Source organism: Triplophysa dalaica, chromosome 5 (genome assembly GCF_015846415.1).
Source record: "Triplophysa dalaica isolate WHDGS20190420 chromosome 5, ASM1584641v1, whole genome shotgun sequence".
NCBI classification, from domain to species: Eukaryota; Metazoa; Chordata; class Actinopteri; order Cypriniformes; family Nemacheilidae; genus Triplophysa; species Triplophysa dalaica.
The window spans coordinates 3,450,858-3,475,104 of record NC_079546.1 but is presented as its reverse complement, the minus strand read 5'-3'; the positions used below and the strand labels follow the sequence as shown (position 1 = coordinate 3,475,104).

General features: G+C 40.0%; 1 protein-coding gene across 6 annotated transcripts in view; it reads right to left on the bottom strand.

Annotated features, from left to right (window-relative positions):
- osbpl8 (oxysterol binding protein-like 8) overlaps positions 1–24,247 on the bottom strand; it is a 32,657-nt gene that overhangs the window by 5,025 nt on the left and 3,385 nt on the right. For 3 of the 6 annotated variants that reach the window (XM_056748113.1, XM_056748114.1, XM_056748112.1), the window contains 11 exons: positions 17,747–17,837; positions 12,309–12,345; positions 11,018–11,158; positions 2,658–2,728; positions 1,955–2,035; positions 1,765–1,866; positions 1,396–1,599; positions 1,194–1,278; positions 932–1,091; positions 588–807; positions 130–314 (listed from right to left, as the gene is read on the bottom strand). In XM_056748113.1, coding sequence (XP_056604091.1) covers positions 130–314; positions 588–807; positions 932–1,091; positions 1,194–1,278; positions 1,396–1,599; positions 1,765–1,866; positions 1,955–2,035; positions 2,658–2,728; positions 11,018–11,158; positions 12,309–12,345; positions 17,747–17,791 — 1,331 coding nt within the window. In that variant the 5' untranslated portion in view covers positions 17,792–17,837. Of the gene's footprint in view, positions 1–129; positions 315–587; positions 808–931; positions 1,092–1,193; positions 1,279–1,395; positions 1,600–1,764; positions 1,867–1,954; positions 2,036–2,657; positions 2,729–6,839; positions 7,073–11,017; positions 11,159–12,308; positions 12,346–17,746; positions 17,838–24,247 lie in introns of those variants that run through there. The other 3 variants (XM_056748116.1, XM_056748117.1, XM_056748115.1) reach the window with 3 other exon arrangements.

The window sequence follows — 24,247 nt, the reverse complement described above, 5'->3', positions numbered from 1 at the left end:
TAACAATGCCAAAGAATAGCTCAAAACCTCCCTACCACCGTCCCAAACAGAACATCTATGCCTATGAAAAAGCTCATAAACAAGCCACTCCAGAAACCCAGAGAACTTTGGTGTATGTGTGTGTCTTACTCAGACAGAAAGTCAGCGTGGAAGTAATAATCGGAGAGTTTGTCCAGGAAAGATCGCGGTTCGAGGATGAAGGTGGGCAGGACAACTTTGGAAAGGTCCATGCCGGGCCGGACCTGCTTCAGCAGAGTCCAAATAAGAGATTTATTCTCTTCCGATACCGTTTCAGTCTGCGACGCCTCGCCGGCCTGAAACACACACAGATTGAATGAACAGATTGGAAGACATCCGCCAGTCTTCATACAAGCTCATCTCTCCGGCTGTCTGCTGTATAAATAGACGTCTGAAAAGCGTTTGTGCGTCAATAACGCTTCACTACAGCCAAACATGTTTGTAGAGATCTGAAATAATTCATTAAAACGATAAGTTGTTAATATCAAAGACTAACAAACGAAATACATGAAACATTTCTCCTGCTTTTTACAGTTTGTCAGGTTTGTGTTTGGTAGCATCACACACACCTCTCCCAGCTCTTCGTCCGTCTGCTCTATGTACACCGTTTCTCTCAGCATCTCATCCAGGTCGACGTACGAGTCTTCCTGTCGCTCTGACGTGTCGCTGTCTGACTCCTCGCTCTTGTCCATCACCTCATTCTCCCACTCCTCCTGTTCCTGCTCGTTCTCCCGATCAGACTTATCCGAGTACAGGTCTGGATCCTTAAACTGATCGCTGTCATTAAACCTGAGACGTCAGATAAATCACAGAAGACGTTCTTTAACATGAAACCCATCATCATCGCTCTATAATGCTGTAGGTCTTCATATACGTCTGTCGTGTTTTCTCATGTGTGTGTGTGTGTTCTTACTGAAAGCCCTGTATGTTGTGCGCTCGCAGCAGACTGTAGAAGTTGATGTGCGAGTGTTCTGCGGTCTGTCCCGTCTCCTCTTTGCCCTCTCTGATCATGGTTCTCTTCAACAAACTAGAACATTTCAGGGCCAATTCAAGAGCATCCATCCAACACCGACCTGCACACAGAGTTCACACAGATGTTGATGTTCCAGTAGTTCGTAATACAGACGCACACTGACCGCCTGACATGTGTGTGTGTGAACGCACGCCCGTCTCACCGTCAGACTCTGAGGCCGCTCTGAAGATCAGATGACTGCTGGGTAACGGCTGAGTGATGGAGCCCACAGCTTCACCTTTAGGACCCTGAAGCAAAACACAAAAACCAGATCTTACTTCTCTATCCAAACAGAGCGGATTTAAAAGCTGCTTTGACTTTAAAATGTAAATGTACAAATGCTGTTTGTGTGTTCTTCCTGGTACCTTCACGGCCCATATCGACTGTTCCAGCGGGTGAAAGAGTTTGAAGCAGAAGCCGTCTTTTTTGGAGGGTCTCTCGATGAGCTCACAGGCGTTGAGCAGCACTGTGCCAACCCACTGACCGTTCTTATTGGTCTTGTAGATGAGCAGAACCCCCGGTTTCAACACGCACCACAGTTTGGTCCAGCTCTTCAACGTGCCACGGATCTGAAAGTGATAAACCGGGTTTACGCAAGAACATGTGATCCGACTGCTTGGACTCTCAGAAGTGTCAGAGAGAGAAGAAAGTGTCAGAAGTGGGAAACGTTTTATTCTTGGTTTACTATTAAAGTGCACTTTGTGTTCTGAGGTCAGAGAGACGGTGAAACGCACCTTCAGCCAGTCGGCCATGACGATGACGGACGGATCTGTGATGGTGCTGAGAAGTTCTTTAGTGGCTCGCTTCTTCTCTTCTCTGTAGTTCTTCTTCTGCACCTGAATAAACCAACACATTAGTGACAGCTGAATATTCATAAACAGAAATACACTGTGAACTTCTATAGTATGATTATTGTTCTGTTACCTTGAGCGACTCCTTCTTGGTGAGTTTGTTTCCAGAGGCTGAAACATCTTTATCCGAGCCGTTATAGAGCTTGGTTTCCGACTGCAAAAACACACAGCGTGGTATACATCTCATACATGATAAAGTCCACAATCAACAGTTAGCCACGCTTTGTGCTGATCCCAGAACAGCTTTGTTATAAAGTCAGGTGGAATGCGTGTCGGCTACAGATGCATTTGGATTGAGACTTCGTGTCTTTACATATTTTAAAAGAAGTATGTTAATGATCGAAAACAGAATCAAGAGCTCTGCTAGACACTGGAAAGCATTCAAATATCTGCGCTGGAGAGGAATGAGGTTCTTCAAGGCTTCTGGGATGTGTTTATGATTGTCGTCTCTCGAGCTGATGGTCCGTCTAAATGTGGTATCACGTATACAACATCTGAAGCCCATGAGAGTGACTCACGCAAACCAGACACACAGATGTGATCCACACAGTGCCGGACGATCTGATATTTCTGAGGGTGAAACGTCTTCATTTTAGGGATTATATTTTTGATGCTGATCAAGACTTCTCTCCCCATCTTGTTAAATAAATGAAACGTGGGCTGAAGACTGCTGGAGGATTAACAAACCCGAACCAATCCATGTCATTCCAAGAAGATGATGGGAAGTTAAAATAAAAGCGAGACAGTCATGACGTGCGTGTTGTGTGTGTCTTCACCTTGCTCTTGGATATGGAGTGTAAGGAGTCCTCTTTAAGAGGCAAGATCTCCTCTTTGCTACGATCGAAACCTGCCAGAACAAGAAAATGACATCAGTGATTAATTTTCGACTAGAAACTGACCAGTTTGAGATATGAGAGGCACACATGACACGAATATACAGAAATCAAATATTCACAAAAATAGTGAATAGCAATGAGGTAATTCACTCATGCATCATGGCTCAAATGATGTTATTTATTGTAATGATAAACCTTCATAAAGATATCCAATATGATCCCAGGCGACATATTTGAGTTACAAAACAATCGGCTACTATTTTAAGCCAAGCGTCTCCTATGAAACATCAACAACATCTGTGTTTGACAAACGCAGCATCACCTCAGCGTTCAGTGAGCGTGAAGATGCTCAGAGGAGCCTCACAACACCTGGAGGAAAACTTCACAATAAGACAATCTGACAGCTTGGAAACATGCTATTGATTCTGACCTCTGAACTATCACAGCACTTCATCATCAGATAGGACAGAAACCCACGTTCATTAGCTAAAAACAAGGACAATTCTTGTCACGAATGTCAGGACGAGTAAAGTTTTTTACCAACGTACGGCACAAGTGTCAGATTAAATAACGCCTTCGCTTGATGGATTCATTGTCTAGATTTATGGGGGCTAAGCTGGTAATTATATGCAGTTTACGTGACGACAAGAGGGATCGTTCGCCCAAAAACATACATTCACTCATGTCATTTCAAACCTGCGTGAGTTTTTTTTTCAGCAGAAGACAAAAGATGTTTTGGAGAATGTTTATACACTGAACCCATTGACTTCCACTGTATGAACACTAAACCACTTTTTCAAAATATGGTATTTTGTGTTTTACAGATTAAGATACATACGAGTGAATAAATGATGAAAGAATTTGTACTTTTGGTGTCAATAGATTTTTCGTTTAAACACAATGCATTTGTGTGTTTGTTTAAAAAGACCATATTTTTGAATCAACAATCGCTTATTCACATCCACAGCTGCAGAGTTTGGCATTAAACGAGAGCAACATCTCCAGACTAACTGAAGGATCTTCAGCCGATACACAAGCCTCTTAAACGTTTCCTCGGAGACAAAGCTTTTCCTGACGGATGACTTACATCAGCCGCTTAATAGCAAAAAACTAGTGAACCCAGTTCCAGCATCTATCAGAAATATATGAATGAGACAAACAGAAACTAGTCAGACTGATCTGAGGTCGGTGTTGAATGGTATTCATGAACTCCTCTCAAAGCACAATGGACCGGATGTAAATGAGCCATCCATCTGACCATGTTCTCATCTATGAGAGTCCTTCACAATGATAATCACACACATACAAGCATGTTTACCTCCTCAAACATTACCACAACTCATCTGTTAACTATTCTGTCAGCGCATAAATCTGCATTAAAGCCTCTTCACATGCGGACACGTGTGATGTTGATTTAGGATGTATGCACACTTGAAAACTCAACAGCTACCACTGAATATCATTTATCTGCACTAAACAATATTTTCATAAAAACATTTTATAAAATCATGGAGATTTAAAATAATCGGCGGGAGATATTATAGAAGGTCTTTGCACCAACGGTCATAATATCAGTAATGTGTAAAACACATTCTGAATTCCTGTCGTCCCAAATGATTTGTCATCTGCTCAATGTGGAAAATGAAGTGTTGAAATACTAAAGACGCTATATCACACATTATTACACTTGATAAATAACACACAAAGACACGCATACTGTGAACACAATGTCATCTGGGACTTATCCAAAGTCAATTATAAAAGACACACACACTTTCTGTGTTATTACTTTGCTTAAGGTCTGTCCTTCCCCTTAAAATAAACACTAAGCATGCTTGACATTTAAACTCTTCTGTGATGTAAGTTCAAATCCCTGTTTTATTTCTGATAAGAGATAAAGCAGAAATCCCAGTTTCTCAAATGTCAAATACAGAAAGTTCAGTTATAATGACAGTTAAATGGGAAAAATGTGCATCAAGTCGACTGAATTGCATTATGCACGACGAGTTCATTTGTCACCATCAATGTGTTCTGTCTAACAATCATAAAACACTGTAAAAAATCAGTCGACATCACTGACGGTCAACTCCGCATATTATACCAGGGTAGAAGAAGTTTGAGTGTACAGTAGTTGTTATTGAGAGACATGAGAGATCTCGGATGTTCAGACACAGATGAATAATTTAAAACCAAGTGCAATTGACTGTAAAACTACGGAGAGAGAGTTGATGGAGTGCTGCAGCTACATGCCTTGACGCATCACTTTACCTTTTTATCACACATTCTACACACACGCCTGATAGACAGACGGACAGACAGAGTCCAGGCACAGATCACTCGGAGACAGAGGAATAAAAACAAGACCATTTCGAAAGTCTGGCTTTTCACAAAACATAATACAGAAGAAAAACTCTGAGGCATGTTGTTTATTTCCTAAAGTGACCGTAAAGTAACCAGTATATCATATGGCTACTAAAATATCAAAGAAATAAAGATGCAAACTACACAGAATTTTATACAAACAAAAAAACATATAATTATGAGAGTAACAAGTCAAGTATTTCATCAAAGCAGCTAATAAACTTCTATAGTCCGTTTCTCAGCATGTTTACGTCGTGTGTGTTTGTGTGATCTCTGGAGTGAGTGTAAGAGGCAGGACGTGTCTGATATCTCCAAACCCTTCCAGTGTCCTTGACTACAGCCAAACAGCAGAGTGTAATTCCACCCTGACGGAGGTCCTGTGTCCCTGAAGGGCAGAGAGCATCGTCCAGAGACACGGGGACAAACTATCTAACCCACGATCTGTACCGTACCTATACGTCTGTAGATTCAAAACCTCAAGACCAAACCATTCGAACATTCATTGCTAAAGCGGAATGAACCAAAAGCATCAATACACAGTGCATGGATTTAATAATGACTAAAGATTGTGGATTATTTTGCAGATGGCATTTAAAGTCAGCGGTGGGATGTTAAGACGAGGAAGCGCGCCTGTGTTTGAGAGCAGATGGTCTATTAATAATTACACACTTGTGCTAATCTGACACCTCACACAGAAAAGTGTAGGTGACCCTCAGACCAAAATGAGTGTGCGTGTGCCGTTCGTAATCTCCAATCACAGTCTTTTAAAAACAAACCCAATATAAGTACCATGTGATTTCAACTTCATACTGGAATAATAATAAACAAAAATACATACAGAACACAGGTCACTAAAACTTTCACTGTGAGTCAAACTCATTATTGTGAGTGTTACTGAATAAACCCAGGTAAACATGACCCACAGATAAGACGCTCACAGGCCAATCGCTTCCCTCCATCCCGAAAAGCTAAAACAGATAATGATAATGAAATGTGAGTATTAAAATAAAAGCATTAACCCTGAGCCATGATAAACTAGCATCTGCCAAGGTTGGGTACCACCAGATATCGGCCCATCTGCGTAAACAAGACCATTTGATGCCTCCTCTCTGAATCCAAATCATGAGGAATCAATGGAGCAGAGGACACACAATACACAGAGATGAGTCAGAAACACTACAGCTATTCAACATCTGACACAAAACCATCCGCGTGTGCTGAAGAAAAGCTCAATGTAGAGTCCTTGAACAGACGAGAAAACATTACTTACTCTTTCAGACTCAAATCAGTATAGTGATTCACTCAATGAAAGAATCGTTCTAAAAGAATCATTAAAAAGATACTTCATCCTAATGAAGATTATTTTATAATTTACACAAAATAAAAATATATTTTGAAGAACGTTGATAAACAAAAAAACTTTGACATTTCTCAAAATATCTTCTTTTGTGTCGAGTCACACACGGGTTTTGAACGCAGGTCAACACTACCTTCAGTAAATATTGTAATGGACGAGAAAACTGTTGCATCGTCTTACAATGAAGTAGCGTAAGCTACAAAACACTTTTCACTTTCAGCTTTCAAGTTTTATTTTGATCAGGAGAGCACGAATCCTTTCAACTGTAGAACTTAATGCACATGTGCTACACCAACCCACATGTATACATATATATGATGTAAACAAATCTAACATGTAAGCGCTGATTCACACGTAAAGCACCATACATACACCGAAGCGATGGACACCAGCAACGCACCCACCTGGCAAGCAGACGGAAAGCTCGTTGTACCCCCCAAACGAAGCGTTGCGAATGAGTTTGCGTCCGTCGTGATGGGGCGGCCGGACCGAGATGGTTCCCCCACAGGTGGAGAACCGGCGGCGCCCCAGAATTCCCTCTTGCTTCATCATGAGGGCGGACCTCACCCTGAAGAGGTTCTCAGCAAACAGACGGTCTCAGACCTTCTCTACAGGCATTACTCTACTGCAGCTGATACTCCAGCTGACCGAACGCGCTCTGAAAACACACTCACGCTCTCTCCGTCTGTTACTCACTGCAGCTCGCCCGCCCTCCCTCTCTCTCGCTCTAGCACGCCTGTGTGTGAAGAAGTGAGAGAGTGAGTGAGGAAGACTATTGTATGCTACTGACTGTCTCAATTAAATACACCTACATGTTCTTGAATTTAATCCTATATTTGCTATCTATATTTGATTTATATCTGACTCTTGCTCTCTCTCTCTCTCTCTCTCTCAAATATATATTAATGCAGCTCTGTCACAGCTCGAAATTTCTAACACACCTCTTTCTCAAACACAGCCTCTGTTGACAGTCCTGGTGAGAACAGAATCAAGCCATCGCCAAACAGCCAATCAGCATCTCCGAATACAAAACCTTGTGATCACCTGTGTGCCCTCAAATCCGAATCTCATTAATACTAAAATTTACACACAAACCCAACCCTACACACAACTGTCATAGTGATGTTTACCTTAGCAAGCGTCACTAACAAGCAACAAGCTTCCGAGAACTTACGTAGTCACATCAGAATCCAGACGGTCTCAGGGGGACAGGCTTTATTAAAGATGATTTAGGACTGAAATGTCAACAAGCACCTCGCAGGAGGAGGCGGCGCGCACTACAGGGACTTCAAGTGAAGCTCTGATGCATTCTGGGTGAAGCTTGCGTAAGTCTTTTCAAATTAAATCCAATTAACAAGACAACTAGAATTCACTGCCTCCTTAAAATACGACAAACAACCCGACAGTGTTTTGAAGTCCAGAACAATCAGATTTCAAACCAGCCATGCAATCAGAATACAGGGGACTGGGACCTATCAGAAGAACTTATCTGTAATCGTACTAGCCAATCAAACTAGCGCATGCTCCCGCATCCGTCCATGAGTCTGCCGCTGTCAGTGTGATGTTGCTAGGCAACATCCTCACCAAAAAGAACCAGAAGATGGCAAACAGCTGCGGCTGAAGGACGACTGCGCATGATGGATCAATTAAACAAATGAAGATGCTCCGGTGAATGTTTTCAATTATTATTATTCAGCCCTGAAGAGAAGTGGACCCCAAATCATCATTAAAAGAATTCATAACTATCTAGGAGTAAAGCTGCCGATGAAAAATCTCTTTTATTAATCGAAAATAAAACCTATGAAATACTAATGTATATGTACTCAAGATTAATATGAGATTGGCAGAAACTGTGAGTGTTATTCCACCTTTAATGATATAAGATGGTCAATCATAACAAAGTAACTTTCCTGCAAATTTTAGCTATAGCATCACCGCTGGTCATCTGTAACGCCACCGAATATGACTGAACATGGTCGGTGATGCTCCTGGAGAACACAATCTGTAAAGCTTTGAGTGTCACTCTTCTTCTGCACTGGAGGTCAATAAATTGTTATATTTGCCCATACATCTAGTTGGGAGGAGAGTAGATCTGAATTATTAAAGACACATCTCAGCAGTATGATCGATCAAGCGTCACTTGAAAGCATCGGAGAGAAGCCTGGAGAAACTGTTTCTGCCCCGCAACTGTATATCTCAGTGTGTATAAGAGTAACTTTGCAGTAGCTCAAGCAGGTACGGGCATCCCCGAAACTTTATATACGTAAAGAAAACCCAAATTAAGCTTTAAACAGTTCCCAACTGAACTAAATGAGTAAATCAGCTGGTCTTACTAGCGTAGAGTCAGTTGCCAAGAGATGATTCACCAGAATAAATAGAAACAAAATAGTACAGCAGACTATAAAAAAGGTAAGAAAAGACAGATACGCAACCCATAGATCCCATTGCAGCATCTTTAAGAGCGTATCCTTAGGACCGGCATCCATTTGATCGGAAATCCAATAGAACCTTATGCAACCTGGATTACCAACCTGACAAATAAGCTTTCTGAGGCAAACCTCAAAGCACCTTAAACTTCCCTAAACAACCAGTACCCAGAAGAAATCCCTTTTCTCTCATCTTCTGTTTTAAACCTCCATCACTCCCATAGATCCTCTGTAAATCAGACTAAATCATGGACTAACCAGCAGCTAATGGAAATAAAATTTACACCCGCTGTTCTCACCAGGTCCTGTCATAGGCAAAAGAGCATGTGTATATATATATATAAAACAAACCCACACGCTACAAAAATCACAAAACTAGCTACAATACTTGCCTATATGCTGGAGGATCAATACAGCTGCTGCTTATGAATCAAGCAACACCAGAAAGAACACTTGTGCATTTACACACACAGGTCCGACCCATTCCAATGAATAAATCTGGCTCACAAAACAACCATAACACTCCCAGGCGGTTACAATGTGAAATCCTCGCTCATACCCAGCCACCCATATGTACAGCGTCCTGCTCTGGATTGGTCAAAATGAGCGATGATGTGCGTTAAGCCGACAGACTGATTGGTCAAGATGCACGCTGTACATTTTAACCCTATTTACTAAAGGGGCGTAATCCATTTAATCCAGGTCAGGCGCACCTGCTCTCTCTCAGTCCAGCAGAAGACCACAAACCGGTGTTATGAGCTCATATCCATCTTACTGTGTACCGATGCTCTTCCCGGTGTTTAACTTTCTTGTGTCTGCCGGCAGAACTGAATAATTGTGTAAAACATGGCTCACATCTGCAGGACGAACTCACAATCTAACCATTTCTATTACAGACCTCAAAAAAAACACAAGCACAACAAAACCAAACAACTCTGAATCGTATGAGTAAATGGGCTATATGAAAGTAAACAAGCCCGAACAAGCGTGATGAGGGCAGACTGCTGTTGCTATGGAGACGTGTAAGGCGCAATGGTCCACAGGCATTGACTTCTTTAACTGTCGCTGGTTTGTGCATTTATTGTGAGATCTGAGTGTGTCTGACCGTTACACACATAACCACGAAAGCACAGAAAACGTTTTATCAAAATAAAACATGTTTTTATAATCCTCTTCATTAGTATAAAAGCTAAATCCTTGAACATCATTAATAAATGCAGTAGAGGGGATGTGATCCTCTGTGGGGTTATAAGGTATTATAAATATCACACAATGATTAGTGTGAACTTTGACCTCGCACTACACCGGGATTCATGTAAGAAACTCAACAACTTTCAGTTTTCAAACATAAGTTTGTTTTCTAGACACAACATCAAGAGGAAAGTGTAAAAAGCTTTTACAGAACTGCAAATAAGGAAGGATAAAAATGCACATGCTACAAACTCTCAGCAGCGTCACATACTATTTATTTCACACTTTGGAGCCCTCTTGTGGTCGACATAAAAAATAAGACTTTTGCTTTTATTAAAGAATGAAAGCGATGACATGATCAAACTGCCCTTTTTTATCTTATTAACCAATGTCTCAGGTCATAGTGTAGTCGACGTTATGAATGCACACCACTCCAATAAAGAAAAGAAATATATTTGAGCATGAACTGGGAACGGTTCAGAGCTCAAGGCTCAAGACTGTGATAAATATCAAGCAATCAAAACCAATATCTTCTTGCAGGTCCATATTCTGTTTTAATGTGATGACTATATATAAACAGAGATCCACAGAAGGATTAACCTAAAAAAAAATGAATCAGAATCTCACAGACCGGCTAAGGGAAGAGATTTGTATCTTTAGCAGTCCGTCAGAATGTCACCATTTATTTTGTAATGAAGAGACATCACAGAAGTTGCTCTCCAGTAGAAGTGCTGTCTGTACTGGCCTGGGATCAGATATGTACCTTCATCTCGATCTGGCCTTTACAGTCAGTCTAACCATTTACATTACATTTATGCATTTGGCAGACGCTTTGGATAAAAGCGACCTACATTATCATAAACATTTTGTTTCTATGTATGTGCAATCCGCTGGGATCGAACACACAACCTTGCGTTACAAAGCTCTTACCACCGAGCTACAGGAAAGCCACTCTGTTTTCTTACCGTGACTGTAGCTGACGCCCGGGCTGAGGGAGGGGCTTGTGAGCAGGTCTTTACTGGGCGTGTGCAGCCCCGCCTCCTTCCCACGCTGACTCATTCTTCCCGGGGTCAAAAGAGCTGCATCATCCCCAGGCATTAGAGCAGCTAGGACAACATAAGAGAGAAAGATGACATTACTGAATCAATGAATCACCTTCACCAATCTCAGAAATACAACACAATATGATAATACGGTGCAGTGCTCCCCCTAGTGGCAAACATAAGAAAAAACTAAATATGACTACAGTACAGAAACAGTGATTTGTGTACTCCTATTCATTATTTTCATTCCCTTAGAGTGTCACAAAACAGAGTTCAGATTACAGTACATAAAACAAGTATTAAGACAATACAAAAACAATATAAGAAAACAATTAATTTAACACAAAAATAATGAATTGATGCTTCCAGTTTCCGTGACATTTAAATAATTACATATTCTTTAAGAATACACACCCAATTTCTAATAGATAGATAGATATATCAGATATAATATTAAATAGTTAACTAACGTATGTCCATGAGATTTTTATTAATTTACAAGATGTTCCAGGCCTTAACGTCTTTGTATTTCTAGGTTTCGCACTGTGTAAACTGAATAAATTAACGTGCCGTATGTGTGACCGTCTTTAGCTGAATATTAAATGCACGAATAAATATGCAAACACAACAACAAATTGTGCACAGAATGATGCCATGAAAGATGAATTTAATGTAAACATGTTGTTTGTGTGCCATTCATCTTCTACATAACATGATAAAGTGCAGCAAAGAGAAGCTAAAGGGACAGAGCTGAATCACTTCATGTTGATCATTATTAAATCTAGACGCTTACTTGAGATGCAATCTGAATATTTGACTCACACAACCAGTGCAGTGACAGCAGTGAACTGAAACGTGTGCCGCCGTTACATTCATACATCTACTGTCCCTTGTGTTCTGCACATTCTTTCACAGGCCTTTTCATTAAATTACATTTGATAATCATACAAAATACTGTCTAAGATAATATTAATTTCAACAGTGCCTATGCAGAGAATAACACACAAACGTCTGGTTTTATACTGTACAAACTTTATATTGTATCCTCTACCCCAAACCTAAAGATCATAGACAAATGTTGTTCTGTATGATTTATTTGCCTTTTTTGCCCATGTGAGACGAGACCCCATGTGTTGGTGTGCATCCCAGTTCAGGTCCCCACCGCTATATAAAAACAAGACCACGCACACACAGATTAATGTCAGCCTCTTACCTGGCACAGCGGGTTGTTCTCTGTTCTCTGCATGATGCTGTGTGCGCACACACACATCACAGGCACACACACACATGTCATAGACAGACAGAGGGTCCGTCAGGGAGTGTTGGTTTTAGTGTTGGTGGGACACGTTGGCAGCAGACAGACAGACCGCATGAAAAGACAAAAAGAGACAAACAGGGGGAAAAAAGAAATGCAGCATTAGTTAAAAATGACATGCACATGATGACAGACGCCACAGGCGAGCAAATACAACGAGAAACTGAGCACAAACATTACACAAACCAGACAATGTGGATTAGGAAAAAATCACTGTAAACAGGGATGGCGCTCGATCAAAGCCATGACAATACATAGCTCTGCGGTGATTGCTTGTGGGAGAATGCATCTGTAAATCTGATTGGTCTACGTGGGTGTCAATCACACATACAATTCATTTGATCACACAAATAGAGATGCATTTAATCTCACACACCATGTTTGACTAATAAAGCCTTCAGTCAATGTCTGTAACACAATTAATGCCAAAAATGTATGTCCGGTCTCAATGAGGTTTAAAAACAGCCACTTAATGTCAGATCTCAAATATGAGAGGGGTTTAGAGAGGGCATCATACAGGGTTACTGGGATTTAAACAAACCCCTTAATTCATGCAAATAGTTGTGATTTCTTTCATACATCTTTTCTAAAGAGTTTAAAGATCTTAATCTGGTAAAAACAATCCTTTCGATTTATTTTTAAGGAAGATCCTGCACCAGATATAGGCCGGACTTTTCTAATCCAAACATTTTCACACTGCATTTCAAGTACGATAAACTAATTTACTACATAATCTGTGTTATAATCTAACAGCAGTCACGGCAGATTAAAAAGCAAAAGGATTTGTGGTGTTTAACCACTCGCGATGGCATCAAAGCTGTTTTCAGTACTACTGGGATTAAAAGAAACAAACGTTTAAAAAACTCTCCTCGTTCACTTACTCACCACACGGCATTGTGGGATACAATGTATAGACAAAACCTTGATTCGTCATGAAAATGTGTTTTTGTGTTTGGTTGTGCACACATAGTGAGAAGATCTTCATCACAGATCATGTGAATGATGACAGAATTCACTCTTTGGTAAACTTTACCGTCAAGAGGAGAAAGTAAGAGAGTTCTGTGAGAGAAAGGATGGATAGATAAGAGGTTACGGAGAGCCGGAGCTGGTATATAAAGTATCAATCCATCAGTGGGATGCTTTCAGCTCTGCAGGGGATGAAATGAATTCGGCCGGTGATGGGGTAAGATCACTGCGAGGTGTTGCTACAGAGATGTATCCCTTTACCTCCGCTGTGGTCTCGCTGATCTCAGGTCAGTCTTAGTTCATTTCAAACGGTCTCTGATGACTATTTTCTGTATCAAACCTCCTTGAAACGGTTTTGTTTTCGGAGGAACTGTTTGTAATCTACACTTCTACTGAAGGGGTGTGAAAACGTCAAACCAATAGCATCTCAGATCAGCAGAAATCTGATGGCTTCTGCTGGTGTGGATGAGCTAGCAAACACTTGTTAATGACAGACGGTGAAGATAACACGGAGCTGATGAGAGAGAGGTTAAGCAGTGACACTTGTGTTTTGTGAAAGAAAAAGCGAAAAAGTGTTAAAGGAAGGTGCAGAAGTTATGTTTTACTGGCAAAGAAACCGCAGTACGAACAAACACATACTGTAAGACGATGGAAAATAAACAAATGTAGTTTTGCATTCGCTTATGCTGGTGTGTTTCAAGGAGCGAACATATCTAACCAAAAAAAAAATGAATATCTAAAACAAACATTATATAGATACGTCTATACATTTAAAGTATAAAGTGTTCCATGAAAGGAAAATAAATTTGATCTTTTTGAATACCATCTTGTTTTCATTTCATCACACAAGTTTATATTTCAGTCCAACAGGCCATCTCACAATGGACACTGACCCTTGTGTAATGAAAAAGCCGGAGTCACCTGATCTGATCATTTTCTGTTGTTGTATTAACAGATGGGCCGTGAAACTTAGGTTAACCGTGATATAAGACGGGACTTTCCACAGTGATGATGTCCCGATATCGACTCCACACACACTGTAAATGGACAGAGGGCTGCTTTCTGAAGCGAGTGATCATCCGCTAACTTACACAGATTAGCCAACAGCTGTCTCGTGTCATGCATGGTCACAACACACTGACTCACACATACATACACACGCACCTCTCCACATGCAAACTCTCAACCGTTATATAACTCTCATGTGTTAAATTGCAATATGACCTCAGCATAAAGCTGAACGAACTAACTGGTGCATGATGCTAGGGTGATGTGGCTGGTTGCCGTGCCTTTGGTAACTAAGGTCTTCCGAACGCAAACTCCAAGGCCCGAGTCAAAGTAGCCTACTTCTGGACTCCATGATACGTTTCAACCACTTGTTCAGTGCCTTCTTCTTTTACCCGTTTTAAATAAAAAAGATTTACACTTAGGGTTAGAAGTGTGTTCAAATCCCCATTCAAACTATGAGCATTAATTATAATCGTAAAAGTGATTCCCACCCTACCGAAGACAACTCTGATACATAAAAAAAACAAAGACAGTCATACAAGATCCTGTAAAAACACCACTCGTTCAAAAGCGCAAAACACTTCATCCACACCCGTCATTTGTCCGTCTGTACGGATTATGAGGATTTTAGAGAGACGGAGGGAGAAACAGAGAGAAATAGAGAGATAACCTACCGTTTGTGTGTTGCTGGTCAGTGTGGCAGAACTGTCTGCCGTGACACTGAACACACACACGTCCACACACATCTACACACACAAACTCACACAGAGCGTGCAGGACAGCATGGATCTTTCTTTTCAAACACACACTCACAGTACTGGAATCTCTCTCTCTCTCTCTTTCTCTGTGTGTTGATCTTTAGATGAACCCTCTCGTTTGCTTCTCTAGTTCTCGGTGGTCAGCCACTGAACTTGACAGAGACACGCTACACAACCCAAAACCCACCTCAATTTGAAATGAAAGGTTTTCATATCAGCCAAAGGTTGCTTTGGACTTAAAGTACAAATGAATGTGGAATAAAGCATTTTACGGTCATGAACCCTCAGTCGACATCTGGAAATTCACCACTAACACTTTGGCTCAAATGCATTTTCCATGATCTGTGCATGAATAATTCATCACTCATTTACTTTTTCTGTTAACAAAAGGATGAGAGATAAAATATGCGGGAAGCCTTTAAAAATGCACAATAATAATAATTTAAACGTATAATTTTCTAAATCTCTGTAAAGCCCAAATAATATAATTATTAATTCAATTCTCTGATAAACAAAGACAAACAGCTTAGTGGTAAACCAAACCAGAGCTATTTAAGCACTATAATGACTCACACAAGTGGACAGTATTTGTGAAATTTAGTGTTCTTTGAAGACACTAAACTTGAGTACCGACTAAACAAATCGCTAATGAAACCCCTGCTTCACATTCACATTCACATGAGACTTTTAAAGAAAGTGTTCAGCAGGTCACAGCAAATGAAGATCTGTTGCTCTGCCGCCTACACGACTTCTAAATCAAACACACACATTTTCCTTCAGTGTTTGGTTCTTTTTTAGCTCTCTGTACCACAGTCAGTATAAAACATCCTGTTCATGACCACTCGGTTGACATCTGCTGTCAGATATAATTCTGTGTAGTCTACTAAAATCCACAAGACAGGAAACAGTGGCAGAGGTTTCCTGTCAAAAGAACGGCATGACATTTTCCTCCAACAGATAAAAAATGATCACCAAAGTCATGCTGGTCTTCCTTATTAGTTCTCACATTCATAAACACAGAAATGTTAAAGGGGTCATTTTAGGACTTAAGAAATATTTAAAACTGCACGTGTTTAAACGTGATCAGAATTATTCAATTAACATTAACGATGTTTATCCACAAATAGAGTCTTAAGTCATTTCTTTTGTGAATGCAGACTTGTGATTATAGGCATGAAGTCTGGTCCACTTTGCATCTTAATTTTAGAGATGGGCAAAGGTTATACCCCGATAACAGATGGATATGATGTTGTAACTTATTTAAATAGTACAGAGATTAACAATATTATTGTAGTGGAGTAGGCGGGGCGAGACCGTGAGTCGAGGCCGGTGAGTGAGTGTTAATGAGCGTCAGCTGTACGCGCACCGGTCTCGTATCACGGAGGAGATCAGGAGCATAAGAGAACGAACGACCGGACCGTCGAGGAGAGAGGACCGGGCCTGGGTTTTAGTTGTGTTTTGTGTTTATGTATTGTGTTATTCGCCGGCAGTCGTCCGTGAGGGGCTGTCGGCTGTCCTGTATTTGTTTGTTTATTTTATTAAAACTTTATTTAATGTTCGCCGTTCCCACCTCCTTCCTTCCCTACATTGAACCTCGTTACAATAATACACAAAGGTTTTTTATCTGAAAAACAAAAAGCATCATGGTTCCCACACAAAGAAGGGAACAACAAAGTCTCTTTTCAAAAAAGCAGGTGCATGTGCAATTACATTTAAGGAAGAAGTCAAAAACATTCACAAATACAGAAATGAAATGCGTTCCACTTCTCTACTGCATTGATCTAGGAACTCAAACAAATGAAAGAGGTGCGTCTTGAGTCTAAATAGTATAAACTATGACGTCAGAAGGCTGTGTGTGGTCAAGGTTTATGGTTTCATGTAGCAAAAGTCATAAAGTACGGTAGCAGTATTGCAAACGCGAGTATTACTCCTCTGTCTCAATCTCTCCGTTCAGATGACTCGCACAGGAAGGGTGTGAGTTTAATTCTTCTCTGGGAGCAATAATTCCATCGGTGCTTTCTTATTTTAAACCAATCTACCTATCGTGGGTGATCAATTAGTTTCATTGTGTGCTAAGAAAGAACGCAGCAGTAGAAATGGGAATAAGGTTGAAAAAAATATCCCTGAATAAGTGTGAAACAAAATGGGCGTCAATGGCATTTAATGGCCATAAATGTAATTGCCATTAAAGTTCAGCCGTTGCTTGTATGAATAAATGCTGTGTAATGCTACAATTACAGGCCATTTATGGATAACCCAAAGCCAGTGAGAGCCTAGCATAAAGCGACGTCTTTCAACAGTCCTGAAGATCTATTGATTTGATCTGCTTAGCCATTAAATATTTCAAAGAGATGATTATTGTTTTCTACATGAAGCACTTGGAAATGTGATGCCACAACATTTTATTGAAATAAAACAACCACAAATGCCCCTGCAGAGCTCTATTTCTGTGAGCACTATTTTCTTCATTGTCTTGAGAACTAGACGAAAAAACGATAACTTAAAACACTGAGAATGTGTGTGAGGCGGTGATGTTTCTGCAGGTATATATGTGGTCTAATTGCGCATTACATCATAATAATGCGTGTGTTTGAGTGTACTCACCAGAGCTCGCTCAGGATCCCCCTGAGACTCGGCACAAGGCTCCATGTTTGTACAGAGACCGCCGGTCAACACAGTCCAGAGCTCTGCATGTCTGTGGACACACAAACACATTTATAATCATAGTTAAAACACTCTCAACTGGGTCTCATGTATTCTTTTTCTCGGAAAGGAAAATATTTATTTATTACTTGAGCAAGTAGGGGACAATAAAAGAAAAACATCAGACCCTCTGAATAGGTTTTATATTTATTGACTTCGGAGTATCAAGATAACTCTCTGGCCCACAATGCAGCTGATTCTGGCATTGAACGGCCCACCCAGACAGGATGTTTAGAAACATATTTATCCAAACCAGTGAAACAAAAATAACAGGCTGCCATCCAAAGTGTACATCTAGTGTACTTGCTACCAAGCGCCTCAAACAAGTTAACCTATCAGATTGAAGCTGGTGATGTCATCTAGCTCTTGCCATTATTGTGCAATATTCTTCAGGTGGTTGTTTTCAGGCGTACCGAGACGAAACTATGCATTACGCTAAATAAAATGAATATGAGTTATCTCAGTCAAGCAGAATTCCTCTATTCTCTCACATTTCAATACAGTCTGTTTATTCAGGATGACATCTGTCCTGCTTTGATGCACAAGGTTCTCATAATTTTTTTTTCACTATCCTGTTGTCCGTCAAGCAGCCCACATCTGACTGGCATAAACGCGAGAACCGTCCACATATGCCACACAGACTCTCACTGATCTAAAATTAGCCAAGTAGGTCATGGAGTGGAAAAAACTGAGAGAGCCGAGATTGTCCAGAAGACATCATGGGTTGTGAAATTGTACCAGTGTGATGTGGCGTGGCGTGGTTTACTGTCCCGATCTCTTCTTGCCCGCTTTATTTGTTTGTATTTAATTATTGGAGGAATCAGTTTTCCTAATGCTGTTATTTGGAGTTGGGAGTCCGGCATGGTTTGTGTTGAAATCCCTTTATTGTCTCTCAACCATATACACAAGTGCAACAGTAGGTGAAAACTTGGGTGCAGATCCGACCAACATGGCAGTATGACGGATACGTAGATTACAAGTAACAAAGAATTTAAATACTTAAAAGAAGATACTTCTTGTACACATTTACACAGTTAATATTTCAGTACAAGTGTTAGACCATAACGAATGACACATAATTTACATGTAACTACACAGCAGCAAATGTACATTCATGTTGTACACATGAATGAAGCTCCAGCCCTCTGGCATAGTATTAAGGAAAAGTGTGCTTTTACTTATCTTATCAAGTGTTTTCAGATGTTCTCAGTGCAGACCGGACTGTGAAACGATTATAGTGTCACAGCTGGCTGACTAGACTCAACACAATATGTGACTTCCAGAGAAACCTTGTCAGATTAACACACACCAACAGTACATATTAAGATAAAATCCTTTTAAACGTTTCTACAGGCAAATATTCACAATGAAGTCTCCTGGATGTAAATATTTATAGTCAGCATGGGAAATATCCTTATCCTGAAGACAATGGCCTGCAAACACTTCACACTAAACACACCAAAGCGAATGGAAACAGACACGACATCATAAGAAAACTTCATTGCATCCAGTGAAACAGAAAGCAGGTGCAGGTGAGAGGATGTGTGCTGGTCTGGGATCAGTGACTGAAGCCACAGGTGGTCACACTAAAAGGCCATGAGGAATATTTAGCTCTCTAAACACTTCTGTGTTGGTTTAACGCCAGTCTTTTCAGATTTACCGAACCTATCCTGAAATCTCATTTCTAGTTAAAAGGATGCTTCGGGGGTCATTGTTGTTTGGTTATCAACATTCTTCTTCTTTTTTGTCCAGCAGAAGAAAGAAACTCACAAGGGCGCATAAATGATAAAAACACTTGCATTTCTTTAATTCTTCAATGCTAAAACTTGGACGAACTTCTTGATATGACCAAAGTTAAACGTATGGATAAACAAAGATGCTTTCCCCAAAACACTAACCCAAAGAGCAATAAAAAACACAAACAACCCCAAACGCATTCAGGTAGCTTCTTTATTTCATTCAATCTACATGACCCAGTTTCTCCAGCGCTGGAGGCTGCGTTCTTCAACACTCTCTCTATAGACCGTTATGTTTGGCCTGAATGTAGCAGCTGCAGTCATACATCTGGAGAAATACCTCAAAGTAAAAATGTTTTTATTATGAATATGAAGGATGTGTGTCTTCAGCTGTTGGTTCTTGTTGACTTAAACATCTATGAGTCTTGTTGAACATACAGGCAGAATGTTTGTGTATCGCCAGTTATAATGCGTTGTGCTGAAGCAAAATAAAAATATCATCTCACACTTCTACCCCAGACTCCCACCCAGACACCAAACAAACCAGCTCATATCACACCTCCTGTTCTGTAAGGAGTCATACAATCTATCAGGTCTGATATCACATATGTATTCGATCTGATATAAGGACACATTATTGTCAGAAGGTTGACGGCACATTGATCGCCCCGCAAGACAGAGCCAATGATACGCAGCGCCTGTAACATATCAACACAACACAGTCACTCTCTCTGACTCTTTATCATTGTCTTCTCTTATTTCAGCACCAGGGCTTAGACAGATTAGCGGGTCAGCTCAGTGTTACTAGAAAGACGCTCTGCTCGCATCCCAGCAGCTTTCCATGACGTAACCCCATCAGTCAGACACCCTGATTGTTTTTTTATGAATTGTTCTTCATAAGTGAGCACCTGCTGAATCATTCATAGACACACCAACAAATAAGATGGGAGCTAAACAAGTGTCTACTCAATTTAATCTGGTACAGAACGTGGACCGCTAGACAACGGTTATAAAACTTGAAGTGGCTTAACCTCCTAGACCGTCTCCAGAGAGAAAGGGGATGTAATACTCAACTTTTATGGTCAAATCACCACGTGTGGTGAGTGAAAGTCTTGGATGCACACTCCATACAAACTAGAATGCAGTTGGACAGAAAATTGTATGACAAACAACTGTATGACTTTACAGACTTAAGTGACAGTATGTAGTGCAGACCAACAGTTGAAAGTATAAATAGACAGACTGTAAAAAAAGACTATATACATGATACACATATGGACAGTATACACAACATACACAAGATATAAACATTAGACTTTGAACATACACATTAAATATGCAGGTGTAGACATGAACGTGTATGTATAATGGATCAACCATAGTGCACATAGTACAGATACAGTATGGGTGTGTAAATTTGGTAATGGATGTTTATTGGATTATGTGCAATGCAAGATGCATTATTGTCCATGAAACTGTACTGCATTGTAAAAAGAAGTGTCAGCTTGTGTAAGCCAAAACGACAAAGATTGAATCAAAACTGTTTTCACTTACACAATTCAGAAACCTGGTAAGTTTTAGGGGCATAGATTTAATTTCTACATAATCTGATGGTCTTGTTTAGGTGCTTTTATGGTGCTATTGACCTCAAGGCCCAAAGCAAAAAGCAGGCCTCCCCATTAAGTTTCCATGATATCCTGGTGCCCATAAACAACTCCTGCAGGTGAAATTCTCATATCATCAAAACAAAATAAAACTTACAATTCAAGGTGTGACTCAGTATGCAAACGGTGCAGAAATAAAGAGAGGAAGAGGAACCTACAATGAGAACAGAACCTGAGTCGAAGCAGTCAGAGGAACTTGTCAGAAATCAGGTTATTCCATCGCTAAATTATTTTCCACATCCGCCCGAGGGCAGAAAACATCACCAGACCACAATCCTGAAATGTGCATATAATAGAGTTTTCAAGTAGAGATAATGCAAATAATCCGCACTGACGCAGAGCCGAGTGTTGCTTGTGACATTTCCATGTGATGTTTTTATAAGCTACAACAGAGGTCGACTTCATTTAATAATGGAGCAGGAAATTGAACTGTGTAATAACAAGCGAACAAACGTGTCGTACGTCCGAACATCAGGGTACCAGATCTTATTCTCATGATGCTGACCATCTGCGACCAAACAACCCTTTATATTCTTTCAAATCGATTGTAAAGATACACATCAGGGTAGACAGACAGAGATGTAGTTTAACACAATTAAATTGAAGTTAAAGCTCTGCTTGAGGCAAAGCAATAATCCAACAATTACACTGAATAAAGACGGATGGCAACCATTAGTTCAATGTCTATGTACGCGTCATCCACGGTTTCTTTAAAGGCCACACGAAACACATTTATTCTGTGCTTCAGGGGAGCTACAGAATCAAGCTCAGAATGCAGAATAGCAGACATCAAAGACCGTTCACACCCTAAATGATGCATTCTATTAAACCACCCTTCTCTCAATGCTATGAACTAAGCCTTATTTTTTTAACACAACATTGACTTATCTATCCAGGAATGCAAATGTAAAGTTTTGGTTATATATAAACGATGTTCGTCACATAGTCACATCATTTACTTAACAAGCATCATTGAGCACCATGCTTACAACCGCCCCCTCTTCTCTATATACGTCTCTCTTCACAGCTGGCTGTGTTACCATTCACCTCTATGAGTGATCTATTTTTAGTTCGGCCCCCCAGAACACGTCCAGGAACCCATAACAACAGCTCTACGCTGGGAATTTGTGTCATTTTTGAGCAGGATTCCTTCAGTCACAGTGAGATTTCCTTAAGTTGACAAATCAGGAGACCCGTGACCACAACGGAGGAAAGCAGAGAATCCTCAAAGGAAACTGAATACATTGTGAAGGTCAAATTAGATGGTTTTGCCCTTCATCTCATGTAGATCAGATGAGCGATGCCAACATTTTTCCATAATTTGCCTCCAACACATGAGAGTAAATGAAGGGTGCCATATTGATTCAGATACAAACAGGCAAGAATTATATACTGGAGAAGGACTATTATGATCATTATTATAAAGACATTTTGCATTCCAGAGACATAAAATATCTGAATTCATGTGGCTTGTTAAAGAGAAGTTCATCTAGCAAAAAATTAAAAGAGTCATTTTTAGGTACCAGTCCAGAATATCACACTTAGGGGTCACATGGAGCGAATACATGTTTTTCTGTGTCTTTGGTGTGTTATAAGTTGTCCATGTATGTATTAGACACGTCAAATTGCAAAATTTAAAGTGTCTGAATAATATCTCATTATGTGTTCAACAGAACAAAGAAATACAATATTCTTCGTCCTTCTATGGTAGTGAAAAATTGCTAACATTCTTCCACATATCATCCTCTGTGATAGTTGGAACAAAGACATTTAAACAGGCCTTAAACAACCTGAGGGTGAGTAAATGATGACAGGTTTTTCCTTTTTGGGCAAACTATCCCTTTAAAAACAACACTATCTTTCCTAACTGGACAAAATTCCGTAGGACAAAACATTCTTTGTAACTTTTAACTTAACCTTGTTTTGTCCCTTTTATTTATTTAGCACAAAATCAACACCAACTGACACTCCGAATGTGTTAAAATATCATAGGATAAAACATGTGTTATTATTTAACACATTTTAAAAGTGTACATAAACTTAACTTATGCTTGACTTGGTCCAGCAGGCAACAAAAAAGCAAAACCAACCTGCCACAACACCCTATTGTAAAGGCAAAAAATGTGTTTATATATTTTATTGATGACACTAGCATAATACAACATATTATCATATTATTGCACTCATTTTTGGTAATATAGAAAGCAAAACAAAGAAAGGTTTGGTGAATTCATGGTCACATCTCATTGAGAAAACTATTTTAAGAATGCCAGCAAAACAACACAAGATATTAACAAAGAGACATGATGCACTCGCATTTTTGTCATTATCTCTCTTTACACCTACACACAGTTACTATAAAAATGGTCTACATATCATAATCGCATTAAGGTAAGAATGTACCGTGATATCGAATTAAACCTGCATGTCTGTGCAGAGAACATTGACAGTCACACACACCCAGTGAACACACACATTGTTCACTCATTAGCCAACATGACAATGAGTTTCTGTGCTCCGTCTATACAGGCCCATATCACCAGCAACGAGTACACAGATCAACCTCCTGACACCACGGCACAACCCCTGATTCCTCCAAAAAGAACTGCCGACGTTCAAGACAAGACATGCTGTGTGGATTATTTATAAACCATGACTTCAGCAAGACAATCTTAAGACTTTTCCAAACAGAAGCCAAAATATGACTTCAATTACACAAGCACAAAACAGACAAAACCTTTAGAAAATATTAAGACGAAATTAAACACTGAGGTTGTCAAAGAATGTCCAATGTGAGACAGGTCGAGGTGTTAAATCAACAGGATATTAACCACAAATAACTCTCGGCTGTGAATTGAACTGCTGCGAGTTTCAATAAAAGCACAACGTGATAAACTGCCAACATTGTGTACATTTGAATTTACAAAGGAAATTACGACTTAATGAGCCTGAATGAGCTTTAGTGTTCAATGTAGGGTTCAACAGCTGCTTTGTAACAATGA